Consider the following 18,909-nt stretch of genomic DNA (forward strand, 5'->3'; position numbering starts at 1 on the left):
CAGACTCAAACTGCCTTATCACTATTGTGTACGTTACCTGTCCTTCTATTTGGTGGTAGGATAAAGGTTTTGATCATTCTGATAAGACAAGGACCAGTTTTGTTATACAGCGTCCCTGTAGCTAACATACAAGGACTTTCAGGGGGAGGTATTCCTCTACTAATATTATAGGAGCTTAGGCTTTGTGGGGTTAAGGGGTGCCCTTGAAGACACATATTTAGTATAGATTTACATCTTTTCCAGTACTAATACTTTTTTTATTTCGTACCCTTTATCATCTTAGCTCTTAGATACATCGTGCAGTGACCAAACTGAGTCCAGCCATTGTATTCTCTGTTCTAAGTTCCGAGCTGTATATACCTCTAGACCATCCTATGGACAGAATCTCCCGAGTACACAACATTGCCCAGTACCTTATGACAGAAGTTAGTCACTGACTAGACCCATATTGCAGATGGTCCTTTGTTTCCTGAGTTTACGTGGTCAATAGAGGCACTATAGGATAGCCTGAATTTCTAGGGCTCTATAGTTTCCTTGCTTTGTGGTTGTGATTATGTCACTATTTAGTAGATAGTCCACTATTGACCACAACTCAGGACTCTTTTTTTTTTAATGTATATAGTTTTTCTTTTCTCTTCTTCACTTTGTGGGTGTTTAGGAATTAGGATTTTTATTTGCAGTATTAAAAGTTAAGTTTTATTCGACAGACTTTGTCACTAGGGGGTTATTTCCCCTTCTACATCCCGTCAGCCCGTTTTGAGGCTCCCACTCCTATAGCGAAATAATACACTATTTTCGTTCTCTCCTGTCAATCTCTGCTCTATGTTAAATATTTAGCACTATATAACTCAATCAACCTGAAACAACTAATGTCCCTTGTAAAATTCCCACCCAAGCAACCCTGGATCCATGACACTAAATAACACTTGATTTCTATGGTAAGCAGTAAAACCTACCATCTGTTAAAAATTATACCTGTCTCGTTTAGGTGGACACAGGACAAACAGGTTAACTACTGCTAGCCTTCAATAAATCCTATATTGAATAAAATTATTTATCTATATTAAGTAAATGTAAGCACTAAAGTCTATCTATAAGCATGGTGTGTGTAGTTTTACATAAATACCTGTGAAAGTTGACAAGTCAGGTGTTTGGAAATATTAAGGGGCGACTTGCTCAGACCATCACAGGTGAGGTTACTTAAATTGGAAAATGTGTTTTCTTCTTTACGTATATCCAAGATGCAAAACTATAAATGGTTAGCACCAATGGAGGGGGACTGTAGTAGTTTGCAGACAATAAACGCAAGTGCTGACCACAGAAATCTGTTGATATTTTTTTAGCCACATATATCTACCAGCTGTTGGTATTTAAAAAGACTAATAGATGATATATATTGACAATCATGGAAACAAGCCATTTGTAGGCGATATGTTGTTTCAGGTTGCTGTCTCAGGCTTTTGAAACATGTCTATTTTCTGTCATCTGAACTACAGCTTTATATTTATTGTCATTCACATTTTTATCAATCTTGGCAAATCAGCCCTAGATGTATAATTATTTGTTTTATCTTTATATCACCATTTTAGATCTTGTATTGTGTTTTTCTTGTTCAGTTTTACATGTTAGCCTTTAATTAAAGTACTAATTATTGTGAATTGTAAAGAGTTACACCGTTTAAATTAATTAACTTCTAAGATCCATCCATTAATAGAAGTAATGAGTCATAAGTAAATGTGTAAAATTCATTTGTTAAAGTGTCAGAATGCTATCTAAAAAAAATACATTTCCTGCCACTCTGAAACTTAAAGAATCTATAAAAAGTTTATTTTTTTCTGTTTTTTTTCTTCTCCAGAATAATTGAAAACCATTATGTAGTTCCTGGAGAAGAGTGTGTTACGGAGTATTCAATGTATGGGGAGGGCTACACGCTGGAGTGTGACTGTCACAGTGATTGGTACCGAGATGACAGTAGCCACAGGGATTACAGGTAAGAACCATTAAAACAGAATGGAGCTTTTCTCCCAGTGATGAGCCACAACCTGCGTTCAGTAATTGCTTTATCCCTGTAGTGAAGCACCACATCTTTGTAATTAGAATTTCATCCTTGGAGCACACCACCATCAAGATGAAGCCTTAACCCTGTGGTGTTTCATAAACAATCAACATGGTGCAGCCATGGGTTTCAGACACAAATGACAGATTCTGATGTTCTTTGAGTGTTCAAAGTGGTTAAAAGGTCTAGAGGGCAAGAACATTACTTTCAGAGTCGAAAGGTGTAAGAGTGGGGAGACATCTAACAAAAATTACCATTGCAGATCAGTTCACAAAGTTTATTTGTTCATGGGAAGGAATGGGTTAGCATTGTCAGATTTCGTTCGTTTACTAAGCCACAAAAGGAAATATTCAGGTTTTCAATTTTAACTCAACTCTGCTTGCATTTCTCATTGTTCTGGGATGGAGGGTTTGTTCAACAACTACACGTTTTATGACACAGTTTGCAAGGCAGAAGGCTGACTAGAAATACTGTCAATCCATACCAACGTCATAACAAAAAGTGCATTCATTAATTTAAAATCCACTAAGCATTTCAGCTGTGGGAGATCCTGAGCCAGTGGACTTGCAAAGTGTCCCTGTCCCAGCTCCACTACATTCTCTGGCAATTTGGACATCTTGGGGACAATTCGGACATCTTGGGGACAATCACACATGTTTTTAACCATGTTTCAGTTGACATATTAAGTGAAGTAAGCCCAGGGCGTGCTGTAATTAAATAATGACCATGGCTAACAGTTACATGTGCAGATATCAGAACCGAACATATACTACAATGAAAAGGCTCCAGTAGCTGTGCTTTTTTAATCTTTGCCGTATCAATACATTGTAATTTACCTGAATTTTAATTTTAATAAATACTTTTAGATTTTTGTTTCATTACTTTGTGATTAATTAAATAAATGTTATAGTTACAAATATATCCAAATCATAAAATAGTGCCAATGTGTGTATGAATGTGCCAGTTGTGCTTGCTGCAAACAAACTGGTTGTGGGGAGATTAATATATGGGAATATGGCCGTGGGGAAATAAATGGAGGGGATATGGATGTGGATAGATTAACAGCTGGGATATTCCTGAGGGAGGATGAACAGAGGGAATATGTTGTGGGAGGTTGAATAGATGGGTAATGGCTGTGGGAACATTTGTTCAACTTTCCAACAACTTTATACTCAAAAATATTTCTCCCATTTCTCCACATTGTTATATCCCCCTGTTTTTCAGACATTGTTCCCAATTAATTTTCTTCAGCCCCAATTTCCTCCACCCAAATTCATTTTACTCCAATTCATATACTCTCAGGCATTTGCTACTATGCTCCAAGTGCTGTATGGGTTCATACCATAAAATCGTAGTCAAACAGGATCTCAATACCTGATATATGCACTAAAGGGTTAAAAGCTGTGAAAGCCTCAGAGCAGCCAGAGAAGGAGGTTCTGTATCTGATGGGATATGCTTCCTGGAAGAATCAGCACAGAAAGGCAGCAGCTGTGTTAACCAGGTGCCCTAAACAAACAATTAACGCGAGAGAGCGGTTCAATAATGGCACAGAGAGTAGTGTGCAGATAAATAGGCACAGACAGGGCCGGCGTGACCAAAAGGAAAATCTTCTTTATCCTCTACCCGATCTGTCAGAAAGTGCTCACCCGCTGGGTGGGTGGGGAAGAAGCACACTGAGGGCTGGGAGGAAGAGACGCACAAATGGCTTGGGGAAAAGAGACACACAAAGGGGCTGAGGGTGGAGAGAGGCACACAAAGGGCTTAGGGGGTCAAAGAGATGCACAGAAGAGCTGTGAGGGACAACGAGATGCACAGAGGCTCTGGGGGGGAGACAAATATGAGGGTCTGAGGGTAAAAAAGAGACACACAAAGGGGCTGGGGGGAAGAGACACACATGGGAGCTTTGCAAGGGGAAAAGGAGATACACAAAGTAGTTTGAGGAGAAGAAGACACAAAAAGGAGCTGGAGGATGCTCTGGGGGAGACAAATATAAGGGTCTGAGGGTAAAAAAGAGACACACAAATGGGCTGGGGGAATAAAGAGACACGCAAAGTTGGAAATTGTGTTTTGGGTAGGGGGGTGCAAGTAGCTGGTCTTGCCCTGGCCATTAGCACGTCCAGTATATTTCCTGACACAGTATAAACATAGTAGCTTGATCCAGTCAAGATACATTCTGCAAACATGGTTATTACTTCTATAAAAATAATTGAATTTATCAACTGGTATTACAACTGTAGATCTTCCTAGATATATAGAGTCTAATGTAAGACACAAACAGTTAATCTACACTATTAAAAATGCTATGACTGTTTGGTAATTCGTGCTCCCTTGACATAATTCTACTAGATAGATCGCTTAAGAAGAAAATATGCACTCCTGCGCTTTGGATTTCATGACGGTTTATATTGATTTTCAGTATTGGTACTTTATTTTACATCTGCTAATTTGGCCTAAAAATCTATCCTTTGCAAATTTTCCACAATTTCCATTTTAGTAAAGAAACCTTCTATTTAATATCTATCTATTTTTATTGTTTAAAGTCTGACGTTCTCTTTAAATTTACATTTTGCATTAGAACATGACTAGGTAGTTCCTGTAGACCATTAATGGTGTTGTTTAAGAAGTCAATAGTAAGCCACAGATCACTGACCCCAGATGAAAAGCTAAATTTGCTCTATGAGAATCAGTAATATACAATGCACAAGGAAGTCATCTATGGATTACGTTTTATGAAACAAGTGTTTGATCACAGCATGCACGTAAAGGAAATGTTAGGGTTGGTTTTATAGTGCATTATTTTAAACAGGTTGAGATTACTATTTTCATTAGGAATGCAACATGTTTATCAAACATTCTATCAATGTGAAACAATTACTTTTCTGGAAATTATACCATTGAATTATCAAATCTTCAGTAACATCTGTTAACCTGTGCTTTCATGTGGTGCTTCATTTTCTTTTAAATGTTTATTAAATATCTCGCACTTTACATTGCATTCCAGTTCAGCTCTGGCACAGCTTGGCACACATTAAATAGTTACCTAGTAATCAAGGTTGAAAAAAAAAAAAAGACTTAAGTCTTTCAGACATCTTTTTGTGTTTATCCAAAGAAGGGCAAGAAACTCAGTTTGAAGAAATGTCTTATTGTGCCACAAAAGGGACAAACTAATTCCTTTTTGACGCCATAATTGTCAAAAGATTTCTCCTTGGATCGACAAACTGTTTTCATGCATATCAAATATATATTTCTCCCATGTCACCCGTGTGATTTTAAGCAGTATAAAAAAAGAACAAGTAAAGCAACCTCTATGGGCGGAGAATCTATATTATTCGTACTTCAAAGAACCCTTTCGTTCCGGTAGGCAAAATTGTCCTTCTTACAGTCACAATGGATAATGTCTAGTTTGTTGTATATTCCAACTAATAAATTGGTTACCAGATTGCTATTTTTTTTTTTTTTACTGACCCTGATTATATTTAAACAGTGATAGCATATCCCTTTTGACGCGTCTTTTTTATTTAAACTTTTTTTTGTGTGTTTTTTTTAGTACATATAATCCAAACAAGCTTGTTGTGCCTCAACAGCAATCCGCAAGCATATCATCATACACATTGTTTTTTTTTTTTTTGATAATGTAAAACAACATATTAAAACAAGCTAAGTTGACATGTCTCTGCAGAGGACACACCATACTGTTAGGCATATTAGATATTCTTTTTTTTTTTTTTTTTTTTTTTTTTTTAATTTTCTTTTATTGATTTTATATCTCAAAGAATTAAGCATAAGCTTAAGCATGTTGGTTACAGAAGAGAAGAAGTGGTGGTTAGAACAAGCATACAGTATATACATTATTGAAAAGGCCCCACACTTTCATAGTACAAAACATTGGTGATATGCCATAACATTAGATAACATAAAGTGGTGTAATCTCTGCGCATGTGTGCTATAAGTGAAATACATCTCTGTATTGTCCTGTCTGTTAACTTTTGTCTACCACTTGATAATCTCCAATATGTCAGCTGTGGCGCACCATTTGGTGCTTCAAGTGATAGCCTACTTCATCTCTCAGGTCGTCTTGTTTCGCTAGATATGAGCTTAAACACATATATAAACTGGGGGAGGGGGGGGAGAGGGTAACTCAGGGTGGTTGGGATGGGGGGTGGGAGGTAGCTTCCTCGTCTTAATGAGCCGTGATTTTGAAATAATGTGGGCCCGGACAGGTTTGTATGGTTAGAGAGTGAAGATACATGCTGTCTGAGGCATGTTCTCTAGGAGAGATATTTAGTTTCTCGGGGAGGTGAGTGTGCTTTGGGAGATATTTTCCATTTCTTTGTTTGGTTGCCTAGATTCCCACATTCTCCAAGCTTCCCTCCAGAAGGGTCTAGGGGGCCTAGTCAGTCTGGCCATGGTTTCGTATGACTTGGTGGACTGTATTGTCTGTATACATAGGGTAATGTTTGGGGATTTTTCAGATAGCCAGGTTTTGCTAATTATGGAGAGAGCTGCAATTATGATGTGATAGGAAAGATATTTTGTGGTTTTCGTTATTTCGTCGGGGAAAAGTTGCAGTAAGTAAGTCTTAGGGTCAAGTGGTAATCCTATCCCGGCTGAGTCTTGTATTAATTGCCTCACTTCATCCCAGAATTGTGTTACCTTGTGACATGTCCACCATATGTGGTACATAGTTCCCGGTGCATCTTTACACCTCCAGCATAAACTTGATTTGTCGGGATCTATATGTTGTAGCCGTGTGGGCACCATGTACCACCGGTATAGAACTTTTCTGGTTAGTTCAATATGTGCAGCGCACAGGGTGAGTGTTTTATTTGCAAGGAAAATTTTTGACCATTGTGTGTGGTCTAATGTCTCTTGGAAGTCCGATTCCCATGCCCTAACAAAGGAGGGTTTCTCTATATGGTGTTGTCGTGTTAGGAGGGAGTATAATGAGGAGAACAGTTTTATTTTCTTTGGATTTTGTTTTTGAGTGCAAAGTTCTATAATTGGCGTTATATGGGAGCTCGTTGTTTTATCTATTCCCGCCGCCATTGCGGGTATTTGCTCCTTGAGCCAAGATCTGATTTGGAGATAAGATAGGAAGGCTGTGTTGGACAGACCAAATGTAGATTGGAGGTACTGGAATGGGTAGACATTTTGGCCATTTAATAATTGTCGAATTTGGGATATCCCACATGCGGTCCAGTGGGCCACGGGGAAAGTGGGAAGTACAGGGGCAAGTGCAGTCAGGGGGGGTCATTGGTGTTATGGAGATTCGTTCTTTGGTTTGCTTTTGGAATGTATCCCACATAGAGAGAGTGAGGGATGTAGTAGGTAGTATGTGGTCATATATGGGTCTAAGATGGTGCGGGAGCATATTAGATATTCTGGTCATGCGGATATGTAAAAGCTACACTAATATGCATGAGATTTTCTAGACATGAAAACTAATAGATGGATAGAATATGCACTACACATCTCAAGAATAAAATGAGGCAGTTAGATCATGTGTGTGGGTGATGCATTGGGGACAAGTAGCTGGTAGTGTTCAGCCCAGAAGGGTTCCACAGTAGGTGGAAAAGGCATAGGATCAAGTGCTAGACCCGGAGAAGGCCCCTTCCCTCCTAGCTTCTTGCTCCTCTGCTTCTACTCCGGAGGCAAACGGGATTGTAGGGCTGCTGGCAGCTCCAGTTTTACCCAGAACCGTGCAAACATTTCATTCAGCCGCTGCAGGGAACTTTCTATGGAGAAGCAGGGTGCACTCTGGGTTGAGCGTCAGGCCCACCCTGTGCAAAGTCAACACAGCTGCCACCCTGTGCAAAGTCAACACAACTGCCATCTTGTAGGTGCGATTCTGGTCTGGGATCAGACAGGATCCGTTGGAGGGGGCGAGTAGACGAGTGTGGACTAACATGTCGTTTGTTTTCATCCATTCCTCCTATTAATTTTTCAGCCTTCCTTAGCACTTGATCTGATTCTAAAATATTCTGGAATTTTTCTGGAAATTTAAAGTGAGTTCTTACCATTGAATGTCATATTTTTGTCACGTAAGTAAATACCACATCTTATGCATAGTACTTTACTTACCTTTGCTTCAGCAGACATACCGGTACATACATGTTTCCTAGTTTATTTGCTATAAAAGTCCTTCTCATTTAATCTTATCCCTAATTCATCCCTATTTCCTTGATGGCTCCTTATCCCAAAATGCATAACATTGCTTATTTATCCAAGTACATCTGTAGAGAAGTATTATCCAGTTTAAACTGTGTTAGCTTGCCAAGTTTTGAGTCTTTTTTTTTTTTTTTTTTTAAGCTCAACTTTTTTTTCTGATCTTTCAAAATTTTTGTCAATGGACGGAGCTTCAGTTGCTTAACTAATTTATTCACAATTCTTTATTTAAAAGAATCCCACAGAAGGAAAAACTGCAGACATCATGGAGTGAGGGGAACAAAATGGTGGCACCGAGGTATTGTGGGGAAAGTTAAAGATAATGAATATAATTAAAGGCAAGTGGAAAGAGGGGGAGCATAATCATTGAGAAATAAGGGGCATACGGTAAGGAAAACTGAAGGAAAGTAATCACGACAGTACCACTTTAATAAACACATTGAAGAGAAATGGACCCAGTCCAGAACCCTGAGGTGCTTAGGTATAGACCTTCTGGCCAACCTGAAAATCTGTTTTAATTATTAATATTCTTTATTTAAGCCAATGAGCTATATGGGAACAATTCCTTGCATCTAATGCAATTGCTTAAAGTGTGTCCTGTATTTTGTGAGAAATTCACAGATGTTAATTTACTGGTGGAGATTATGAACCCTTATTAAACACAGGGCAGAATTACCCATTAGATGACTAAGGTGGTCTCCTAGGGGCCAGGCTTACACAGGGGTCTGGAAGGCCCCTTTCAGGACTTGGAGCCCCGGCTCTGAGTGGGCCATCCTTGAGCTGGCAGAGAGATCAAAAGCTTTGCACCCCTTTTCAGATTATGACACTGATAAATTTCTCCCATTGTTTCTGTTTCTCCTACTCACAGTTTTATAATAATTGCATACTGCTTATATCTGCGTCATAACTACCGGTATATTTGATCTAAGTTGTGGTGAGGTTTCTTTGATAACAGAAAAGGACAGAGCTTATAACAATGATTAACAGGGAGCCATGTTTGGGTCTCTCAGTTCCAGGACAGGACTTACTGCAGAGGTGTTGATTTCTACATTAAGGTTTATTTATCGGTTCTCACAAACTTTATTAAACACAGTACTAAGTAAACATATTATTTAAAATCCTGAGAAGAGACCGTTCCCCTTTAAATTTGGTAATGTGCATCACAACAATTTGTGCCACATGACTGCCACCATTTTGAAGGTTCCTAACTGAGCTGCATAGTAGCTAGAAACATGCAGATATGGCACTTCAACTGAAGTTTAATTAGTCTGGGTATTTTCCATGAAAACAAGCCATTCATGCAGCATTGATTGCATGTGACTGTGCTACACATGTCTCATTATTATGGTTGGCAGAAAGTCTGAACAAAGAGAGATGCATTCATCTTCAAATGGGAAGAAAGAAGTTCCGTAGGAAAAGCTCTGTTTTCTAAGAATAAGTTCCTGCCTCTGATGAACCATGTTGGTCGATTAGTCATCCCTCGGCTGTAATAAAGGTTTTGAATCTTCTTGCCCACTAGCAGGTGTTGGACTTAAACTCCCACTGCCCGCACTCAGCCATGAACTGTACATTGCTATGAAAGGGTAGTTCAGTCTGTTTCTTGTTAGTGAGAAATATGATAAACTGCAGCAATATGTTTCGGTTTTATACTACTTCGGGGTAAAAAAAAACAGCAATTTCTTTCAATGCCGTTTATCCTAATACATTGTGATCAACAGAGCATTATATCTGTACTGGGCAGAAGATACATAAAGCAGCTGATATTAATATTTAGTGATCTTTTCCCTTTAGCAGTATGTGAAACATTAATAAAATCCACTATCTGAAAGCCTTCAGATATACGCATACTTTCTAATTCAACATACAGTAAGCTTATGTTCCTGGCAATGAAGAAGATTACGAATATGTAAAAATAAAAAGGTTTTACAAAATCCATGTGCCCCTGTTCTTTTTTTTTATAATCGACAAGTTACATGCAACTTAATATAAGAAATGCTCTCTTGGTAATTCTTGCAATTCATATTTTGAGGCATGCTACCTAAGATACAGTCCCAGAATTCCCCTTACAGAAGGTGAGCTACAATACATCTATTTTCATAAACACTTTTAAGGCGGACCTCTCCCCTGCCATCCTGCAACGTGTCACTGCTAGCCTAGTACTTCCATCTCTGACTGGATGTCCTACCACTTTCTGAAACTCAATCTTTCTAAAACTGATCTCATTGTCTTTCCTTCTCTTAATACTGATCATCTTATTTTGCTATCCCTTCAATTTAGTGGTATCCACATAAGTCCATCCTTGGAAGTGCGCTGTCTTGGCGTCATACTTGATTCTGGCCTCACCTTTGAGCCTCACATCCAGTATGTTGCCAAATCCTGTAGATTCCATCTTAAAAACATAGCCCGCATCCGCCCCTTTCTTACGCCAGATGCTACCAAGGAGCTTGTCCATGCTCTAGTAATTTCCCAAATGGATTATTGTAACCCTCTCCTAATTGGTCTTCCCAAAAGCCTTATTGCCCCGCTACAGTCTCTAATTAATTCTGCCGCCAGACTGATTTTCCTCTCTAGTCGGTCCTCTCACACCTCACCCCTCTGTCAGGCCTTACATTGGCTTCCTGTATCCTATAGGAGTCAAAACAAAGTGCTAACCCATACATATAAAGCACTGCACAATTCTAGCCCTTCTTATATCTCTTCACAGATTCAAAGGTATGCCCGTTCTTGGTCTCTCCGCTCTGCCCGTGACCTTCTCTTGTCCGCTGCTTGCACCTGTATGGCCAATTCACACTTGCATGACTTCTCGCCGGCAGCTCCCTTCCTATGGAATAGCCTGCCTACCCTATCAGACTCTCCCCTAGTCTTAAATCATTTAAGAAGTACCTTAAAACCCATCTCTTTAGGAAAGCTTATGTCCTCCCAGAGTAACCTCTACCTCACCTACCTGTCTCTTGCTCTCTCCTAAAGGGCATCACTTTACTCTCTCCTCCATTTTTCTGCTTCACTTCCACCTTATTTGATTGCTATTTCCTGTGCTAATGTGTTTTACACCCCAACCCCTATAGTCTTTCTTCTAATTGTATTATTTATAGTTAAATCCCCCCTCTCATAATATTGTAAAGCACTATGGAATCTGTTGGCGCTATATAAATGGCAATAATAATAAGTCTTTGTCAGGAACACTTTAAAATTAAAAATAAATCTTTTTAAAAAGATGTATTTAACCTTAGAGTGTTCATTTTTACTTTTAGATTCAGGCCTCCCACCATTTGTTATATTAAATATTTTTTTCAAAAAAAGGTTTCAAACAGTTTTTCTTTGTTTGTTTGTCTGTTTTTCCAGTGCCAGGATTGACTCCCCAGAGCAGCTATTCCTTTCTGTATGAGATCGCAATGAATGATGATCTCTGGTCCAATCAGGCCCAGACTGGCCATCGGGCAAACCGGGCAAATGTCCCGTGCTTTGCAGGTCCGGCGCTATCTGAGCGCTGGCCCCGCAGTGTTCCATGAAGGGCCGGTGGCCACACATGCTGTCAAACGCAGCCGCCGGCGGGGGAGAGAGGGAGGGAGACAGCCAGCCAGGAGAGGATCCCGGAGGAGCTCCAACTTGCAGCTCCGCCGTGCTTCTCTCGCGAGATCCAGACCGTTTCCATGGCAACAGTCCAGGTTTCGCGAGAGACACATCACCCTCACACAGCATCCTAACACACACAACACCCACACACTGCAAACCTCACACACACATACTGAACACCTCCCACACATACACCGCACACCTCACACACACACAGCACCCTCACACACTATACTCCTCACAAATGCACACTACACCCCTCACACGCACACTTCGCACATACACACAGCAGCCCCCAAACACGCTGCGCAACTCACACACACACACACACAATACTACACACCAAACATATATGTATATATACTACAGAACCTCTCACACACATACTGCACCCCTAAACACGTTAAATTCCAGACAAACACTAGATTCCTACCCAACTCTGGATATCTACAGATATACACACACTAGATCTCTACATACACTCTGAATCCTCTATACACGCGCACACACACACACACACTCACTAGATCTCCTATACACACTCTGGGTCCTTCAAACACACACTAGATCCCCTACACACAGACGCTGCACCACCTACACACACACTACATTTCTGACATACACACTCTGGATCCCCTATGCACACACTAGATTCCATTTAAGCAAACACATAGTGTCTCCATAAATGGGATACAGTGAGTATCCCAATTATGGAAACCCCTGAGACAAGTTTCAAGCAAGCAATGCAAGCATGTTATTAAATTTGCTTGTGTTGTGCAGATCAAATACAGGGCCCTTTTCTCATGCCCTGGAAGAGCATTGCACCAACATGCTCACTTTGAGATGGGGCGTGCTTGTCATTGGGGATGACAAAACACACCCTATCTGGCCCCGCCCCCTTTTTAGTGGGCCGCTGTGAATAAAAAATACCGAATTTTTTCCCCAGTCTGGCCCTGGGTCCAATCCAACAGTTTTCATATGGAAGCACTGTCCCTGCAGGCTTTTTGCTGTAATGGCAGTGTTTACATTGCTGCCTAGGGACACCTCCACTAGCAATCACTCAGACAGCCACTAGAGCTTTCTGTCTGCATGAAAACCTGCACTTTACAGAACAGGATTAAGATTGCCCAGATTGATCCAGATTGGTGTCTCTACCTGGAGCCCTGGCTGAGTGTTGTGTGTGAGAGTGTGTAATAGTTGAAGGTGTTGTGTGTTGAGGAGACTGAGAGCTGTATGTGGGGGCTGTATGTGGGGGAAAGACTGAGTATGCCTGTGTGTGCTTGTTGAGTGTTGTGAGGGGTAACTTAAGTTTGTGTGATGAGGAGTGTTTTGTGTGGTGTGTGATCGTGTTGGTGAAGGAGGTTGAGTGTTTGTGGGTATGTTTTTAATTTGCCCTCCTCTTACTTACCATTTGGCATTAGGGAGAATAATCTTTGGTGGCGCAATGGAGGCACAATGCGGGTGTGTATTCTGGTCTGCAGATCACTTTAATAGCTGGTTCGTGGTTCAACAGTCTGTCAATGATTCAAAGTGCGGGCAACGGTAGTTTGAGTTATTGAAAAGCACCATCGGGCCCCTGTTTGAACCCTGGTGGCCACCTAGGCTGATTTATTGTTATCATATTTTTAACATATTTCTGGCTCTCTGTTGACTGTAGTTAAGACTAGGAGCTGCAGACCAATCTAAAATGGTTTGATTACTTACAATGGTGGGGTGGCAGAGCACTCTTGGCACCATAACAACTACAGTGCGCTGTAGTGGTTATGTTGCCTGCAGAGTTACTTTAACTACTTCTGTTTTAATGGTCTTGAAACATTTGACATTATCTATGGCACCACAAAATATGCAACCAGACCACGAAATGTGAAGGAGAATTTGTTCTATTTCTTAAAGGTTTTGCACCACCTTGATAATAGCTTAAATACTGGTTTGATTAAGGACCAATTTTATGTAATTAAAAAAATTGTAACACTGATCTTAATATAATGTTAATTTCAATTATTTTCCTCAAATTGATGTAGATCACAACATTGATAAATTGCAGAATCTAGATATTGTATGTTTTAGAGAATTTCACTGATTTACTTTTATATTATAAAGCTCTTTACAGTAAATTGTATATATGTTTATATACCTCCGTATGAAGCAAGTAAGATATACTTACTGTATTACTGTAAATGATGCCATGCTGTTTTATGTAAGAGAACAATGAGTGAAAAAAAATGTTTTTACTGAACATCTATTGCATGTTCCACTAAATAACACAGCATTATCCTCCTTATATAATGGCCTTCGTTTCTCAATGCCGTTGATAATCCAGTGATCTACATCTCCACCTCTTTTCTCATTACCTCCTACCACTCACCCACTCATGCCTGCAAGATATCGTACACGTTGGTCTCTACCTTGGGAAATCACAAGGACTTTTTATCAACTGTCACCATGTCAACTAAATCATAAACACACCCTCAAAGTTTACCTTTTGCATAAAAGCATGTCGACCAAATTGCTCTTAGCCCTATTTTGCTCTTAGCACTATTTTGTGCTTAAGAACCCTATGCCAGGTATAACAGTTCTGTATATTTAGCATAAACAACTCTTTAGAGACCTACTATCACTAGATTGGTGGGGCATCCAGTTATAGAGTAAAAATGGTATTACATCATAGACAGGTATTGGTTCTTAAGCTTGTAATTTCTTAATAAGAGATGGCATATGAGAACTACGGTATTTGCCTTAACCACTTGTCCTGTATTCTAATGTCTGTAGAATGTTTATTCTTTTGATCAGAGTCCTCCTGTTTTATTTACATCTTCATTTTTAATATATTCTTTATTTTTTATCATTATGTATTTATTTTTCTGATTGTATACAATGGAGATCATGTTGCCACCTTGCTATTTGTGTGGTTGTAATTATATAAATGTATTAACTATAGCAGGGGTAGGCAACCTACGGCACTAGTGCCATGCACGGCACTCGAGGTGTCTTTGCACGGCACTCAAGGCTGCTAGAGTCAAACAGGCTCTGGCCTATCAGGAGTCCCAGTAAAACTTCAGATATCTGCTAATCCGAAAAGGTGGTGAAGGACAATCCTCAATTTATGCATTGCAGCACGTAGAGGTAGTGATCTCAGATCACTTCCTCCCAGCACTTGTGAATAGGAAGCCACACTGCAGTAGAGCAGCTCGCAGTTGCTGTTGCAGCTCCTGTCCTTGACATGTACCTGGCCGGACTAGTCCCTACTGGAACCCAGGGAAGCCACCCACACTGCTAGATATACACAGAAATGCAGAATAACCCTCCCCTCATACAAATAATACGGACAGCCCACACACAAACATACACACAATCCGCACAAACGAAACACCACTAACAATCCACATACATGCACACAACCCCACATGCAATACCCCAAACAGCCCCCACATACTACCAAACGCACACTTTCACATATCCATCCACACACACACAATACCACAAGCAGCACCCATACACAGCTTACATTCATATGTATCATACACAATACCATAAACTACTCATGAACATAAACAATATAATAGCTCATATACGCAGGGCCTTCTTTAACGCGGGGAAAACTGGGCAGCTGCACCGTGAGCCCTGCTGGCCTCAACTATTTCTAACCCTCTGGCTGGTAATCTGCACACTAAGGAGGCCCACCGGGTGGCCCATGCACAAAGGTCAGCAGGGACCCGGCACACGCTGAGGTGCTTTAACAGTGCGAGCGGGCCCCTTGCTTTTCGGCAGCAGGCTGGGAGGAAGTGACGGACACGCATCACTTCCTCCCACAAAGAGAGGAGCGCGCAGGAAAGAAGAGTAGGCAGATTGGAGGGGGCTGGCCAAGAGCTCTAGACCCCAACTCCCAACGCCTTCAGCCACCAACAGGAAAGGTAGGAAACTGGAGGGTGAGTTTTAAAGTGTATGTCTGTGTCAGTGTGTGTGTGTGTGTGTCAGTATGTTTGTGTGTCAGCATGTGTATGTGCCAGTATGTCTGTGTGTGTGTCAGTATGTCTGTGTGTGTGTGTCAGTATATCTGTGTGTGTGTCAATATGTTTGTATGTCAGCATGTCTATTTATGTGTCAGTATATCTGTGTCAGTATATCTGTGTGTGTGTGTCAGTATGTTTGTATGACAGCATGTCTGTGTGTATGTCAGTATGTCTGTGTGTGTGTGTGTGTGTGTGTGTGTGTGTGTGTGCTTGCAATCACGCCAACACCACATACAAACATATTCCACAAAAAACTGCTTAGTGCTAAATACAGACCTGCAAACATGAGTAAATGGTAGAGCCCCAGCTGTCAATGCATTTCTGGAGTTGCACGACAAATGGGGATCTACCTTTTAATCACCCGTGCAGGGAGACCGCCAAGAATTCTTGCACCTCTCTACTTTAGGTCCACCACTGTGTTGAGGTGTAGGACGTGATTGCATGCCTGGGAAGGGGGGGACAAGGTCCAGGGAGCCCTAAGCAAATGCTTTGCCCAGGGTCCAGTCATTATTAAAGACAGCCCTGCATATATACGCACAAATACAATGATACAAAGCAATTACAGTACAAACACAAGCAGAATACGGCAGCACACACACCTCGATTTATAAAAAAAATAGGACCGGCACGCTACAGGACATCACAATCCTATATCGGCACAGTGCTGCTAAAAGGTTGCCTACCCCTGAACTATAGTATGCATGCATAATACTTTGTGTTCATTAGAACATTTAACATATTATATACACATAATACTTTGTGTTACACATAAGACATTGTGCTGCCTTGGTCCAAGAATAAAATGCTGCTTCCCCAACCAAAACAACGACCACCAAAACACTCCAACATCTGTCATGCAGATTGTATTGTGAATACAGTGTCTGTGTTTGTGTATTGTATGCAGTGTGTGTAGTGAATGCATTGTGTGTAGTGGATTTAATGATTTAATGTCTGTGAGTCGTGAATGCAAAGTTTGTGGTTTTGTATTGTATGCAATGTGTGTAGTGGATGCATTGTGTCTGTGTATTAGGTATGTAGAATGTGTGTTTGTATAGTGGATGCAGTGTGTGTGGTGGATGTAGTGTGTGTATGTGTTTGTGGTATTAAGTGTTTTGTGAGCAGTTTCTGTTTGTTTATTTAATTAACTTTTTCTCCCATTCCTGCCTGTAGTGGATGTAGTGTGTGCAGCAGTGGTGTGGGGTCTAGTGGGGTCTAGTGGGGCTGCTGGGCGGGCGGGCGGCGCTGGCGAGGGAGCACTTTCCCCTGAGCGCTCTGCTCAGCTCCCTTGTGCGCCACAAAGTGATGCCGGGAGCCGGAATGTGACATGATATTCCGGCTCTCGGCATCACTCTGCGACGCGCGAGGGAGCTGAGCAGAGCACTCAGGGGAAAGTGCTCCCTTGCCAGCGCCGCCCGCCTGGCTTGTCAGTTAGTCGCCAGGCTAACAAGACATTTGCCCTGGGCATTTGGGGCGGCTTTTTTTGCCACCCCCTGGAAAGTGCCGCCCAAGGCAAATGCCGGTGGCACACTATGTTGTATCGTGATGGGTTGGCCCGGTGCACCCCCATCTCCAGTAGCATTACCTCCTCTCTTCTCGCGAGCCACAAAAGCGTGGCCACTGGTTGCTATGGCAATGTTCTGCTTGGCACCCAATGCATGCCGGAGCTTTGCCATAGCAACCAGCGGTCATGCGAGAAGATAGGAGGAAATTCTGCAGACACATATATAGCGATACTCAACCAGGGCACCTAGCAGCAGGTTAGAGTGTACAGGTTTAGGTGCCGCCTGGAGCCATGGCTCTACTGGGGCCAATGGACGGGCCCGCCCTGATTAGAACATTTAACATAATATATACGCATAAAGTTTGTTTTAATTAAAACATTTAACATAGTATATACGCATAATACTTTGCGTTTATTAGAACATTTAACATAGTATATACGCATAATACTTTGCGTTTATTAGAACATTTAATATAGTATATACGCATAATACTTTGTGTTCATTAAATGTTCTTTATAAATGGAATAAATCATGGGCATGGTGTAACAATCTGCATTCTTCAAGGTCTTACTTTCTACCCTGTCTTCATGCTCTGTACTGCTTCTGGAGAGTGGTTACTGACAGTTCTTCAGAAAAATGGAAAATTAATTCCAAGAGATAGAATGAGGGCATTTGGAAGATACCAAGAAGAGATTCTCACTGATCCTGCACTGATTTGATCTCCTTTTTTTTTTTTTAAATATATCATTAACTCTTTCAATCGTATACTGTCAGATGCACATACCCTGATGATATATAACTGTCCCCACCAGCACTACACAGGTTAAAAGACCTCTGATTTTTTTTTTCCTGTCAGCAGCAACTAGACATTAATCATTCAGATATTGGATGTAAAGAGAGGATCTTGTGTGCAGCTTCCAAACTATAAGCTGCTAAAAACTTTTATCTGTACACGAAGCTTAAAAGGAACCCAACAATACATACAGGCTGCCAATTTATTGTAAAAAGCAAGAGGCTTCTAAAAAGAACACAACTGTGTGCTTATACTAAGTCTTTTCCTAGTACTATCCATTTAAAATATTTTAAGTAAAAACTATAAAACAAATGCAAATATATTTGAGCACATTTATCTTGAAAGGACACATCTTAGAGGGACACTGCAGACACCAATACTACTTTAATGCGTTTCATAGGTTTTTACCTAATTGGTATGCTTTTTTTTTAAGCATGCTTAATTATTTATATCCCCCCTAACCTCACTCCCTCTGCTGTTCTATGTTCATTTGCACGCGCTACATGCGGAAGAGGTTTCTGCTGTGCTCCAATCCTCCTGCCCCACCACCTGCTCCCTAGATCCAATTCCCTCACATCTCATCTGTACTCTGTCTTTTTCTCTTTCTCTACCTATCACTAGAATTCTCAATCTCTCTCTCTCCTCTGGCATATTTCCATCGCCCTTCAAACATGCAACTATAACCCCAATTCTAAAGAAACCCAACCTTGACCCTCACTCCCCATCCAACTACCGTCCTTGCTACTGACTTTTGCATCCAAGATCCTTGAAAGAGTTGTGTATGTGAGATTGACAGACTTCCTTGAGTCT

The 18,909-nt window shown here is 40.8% G+C and overlaps 1 protein-coding gene across 3 annotated transcripts in view; it reads left to right on the plus strand.

The window, feature by feature from the left end:
* Positions 1-18,909, plus strand: part of SRRM3 (serine/arginine repetitive matrix 3) — a 496,285-nt gene that overhangs the window by 372,956 nt on the left and 104,420 nt on the right. For all 3 annotated transcript variants that reach the window (XM_063456734.1, XM_063456743.1, XM_063456748.1), the window contains exon 5: positions 1,856-1,990. In XM_063456734.1, coding sequence (XP_063312804.1) covers positions 1,856-1,990 — 135 coding nt within the window. The remainder of the gene's footprint in view (positions 1-1,855; positions 1,991-18,909) is intronic.

The sequence above is a fragment of the Pelobates fuscus genome, chromosome 1, assembly GCF_036172605.1.
Source record: "Pelobates fuscus isolate aPelFus1 chromosome 1, aPelFus1.pri, whole genome shotgun sequence".
Taxonomy (NCBI): Eukaryota; Metazoa; Chordata; class Amphibia; order Anura; family Pelobatidae; genus Pelobates; species Pelobates fuscus.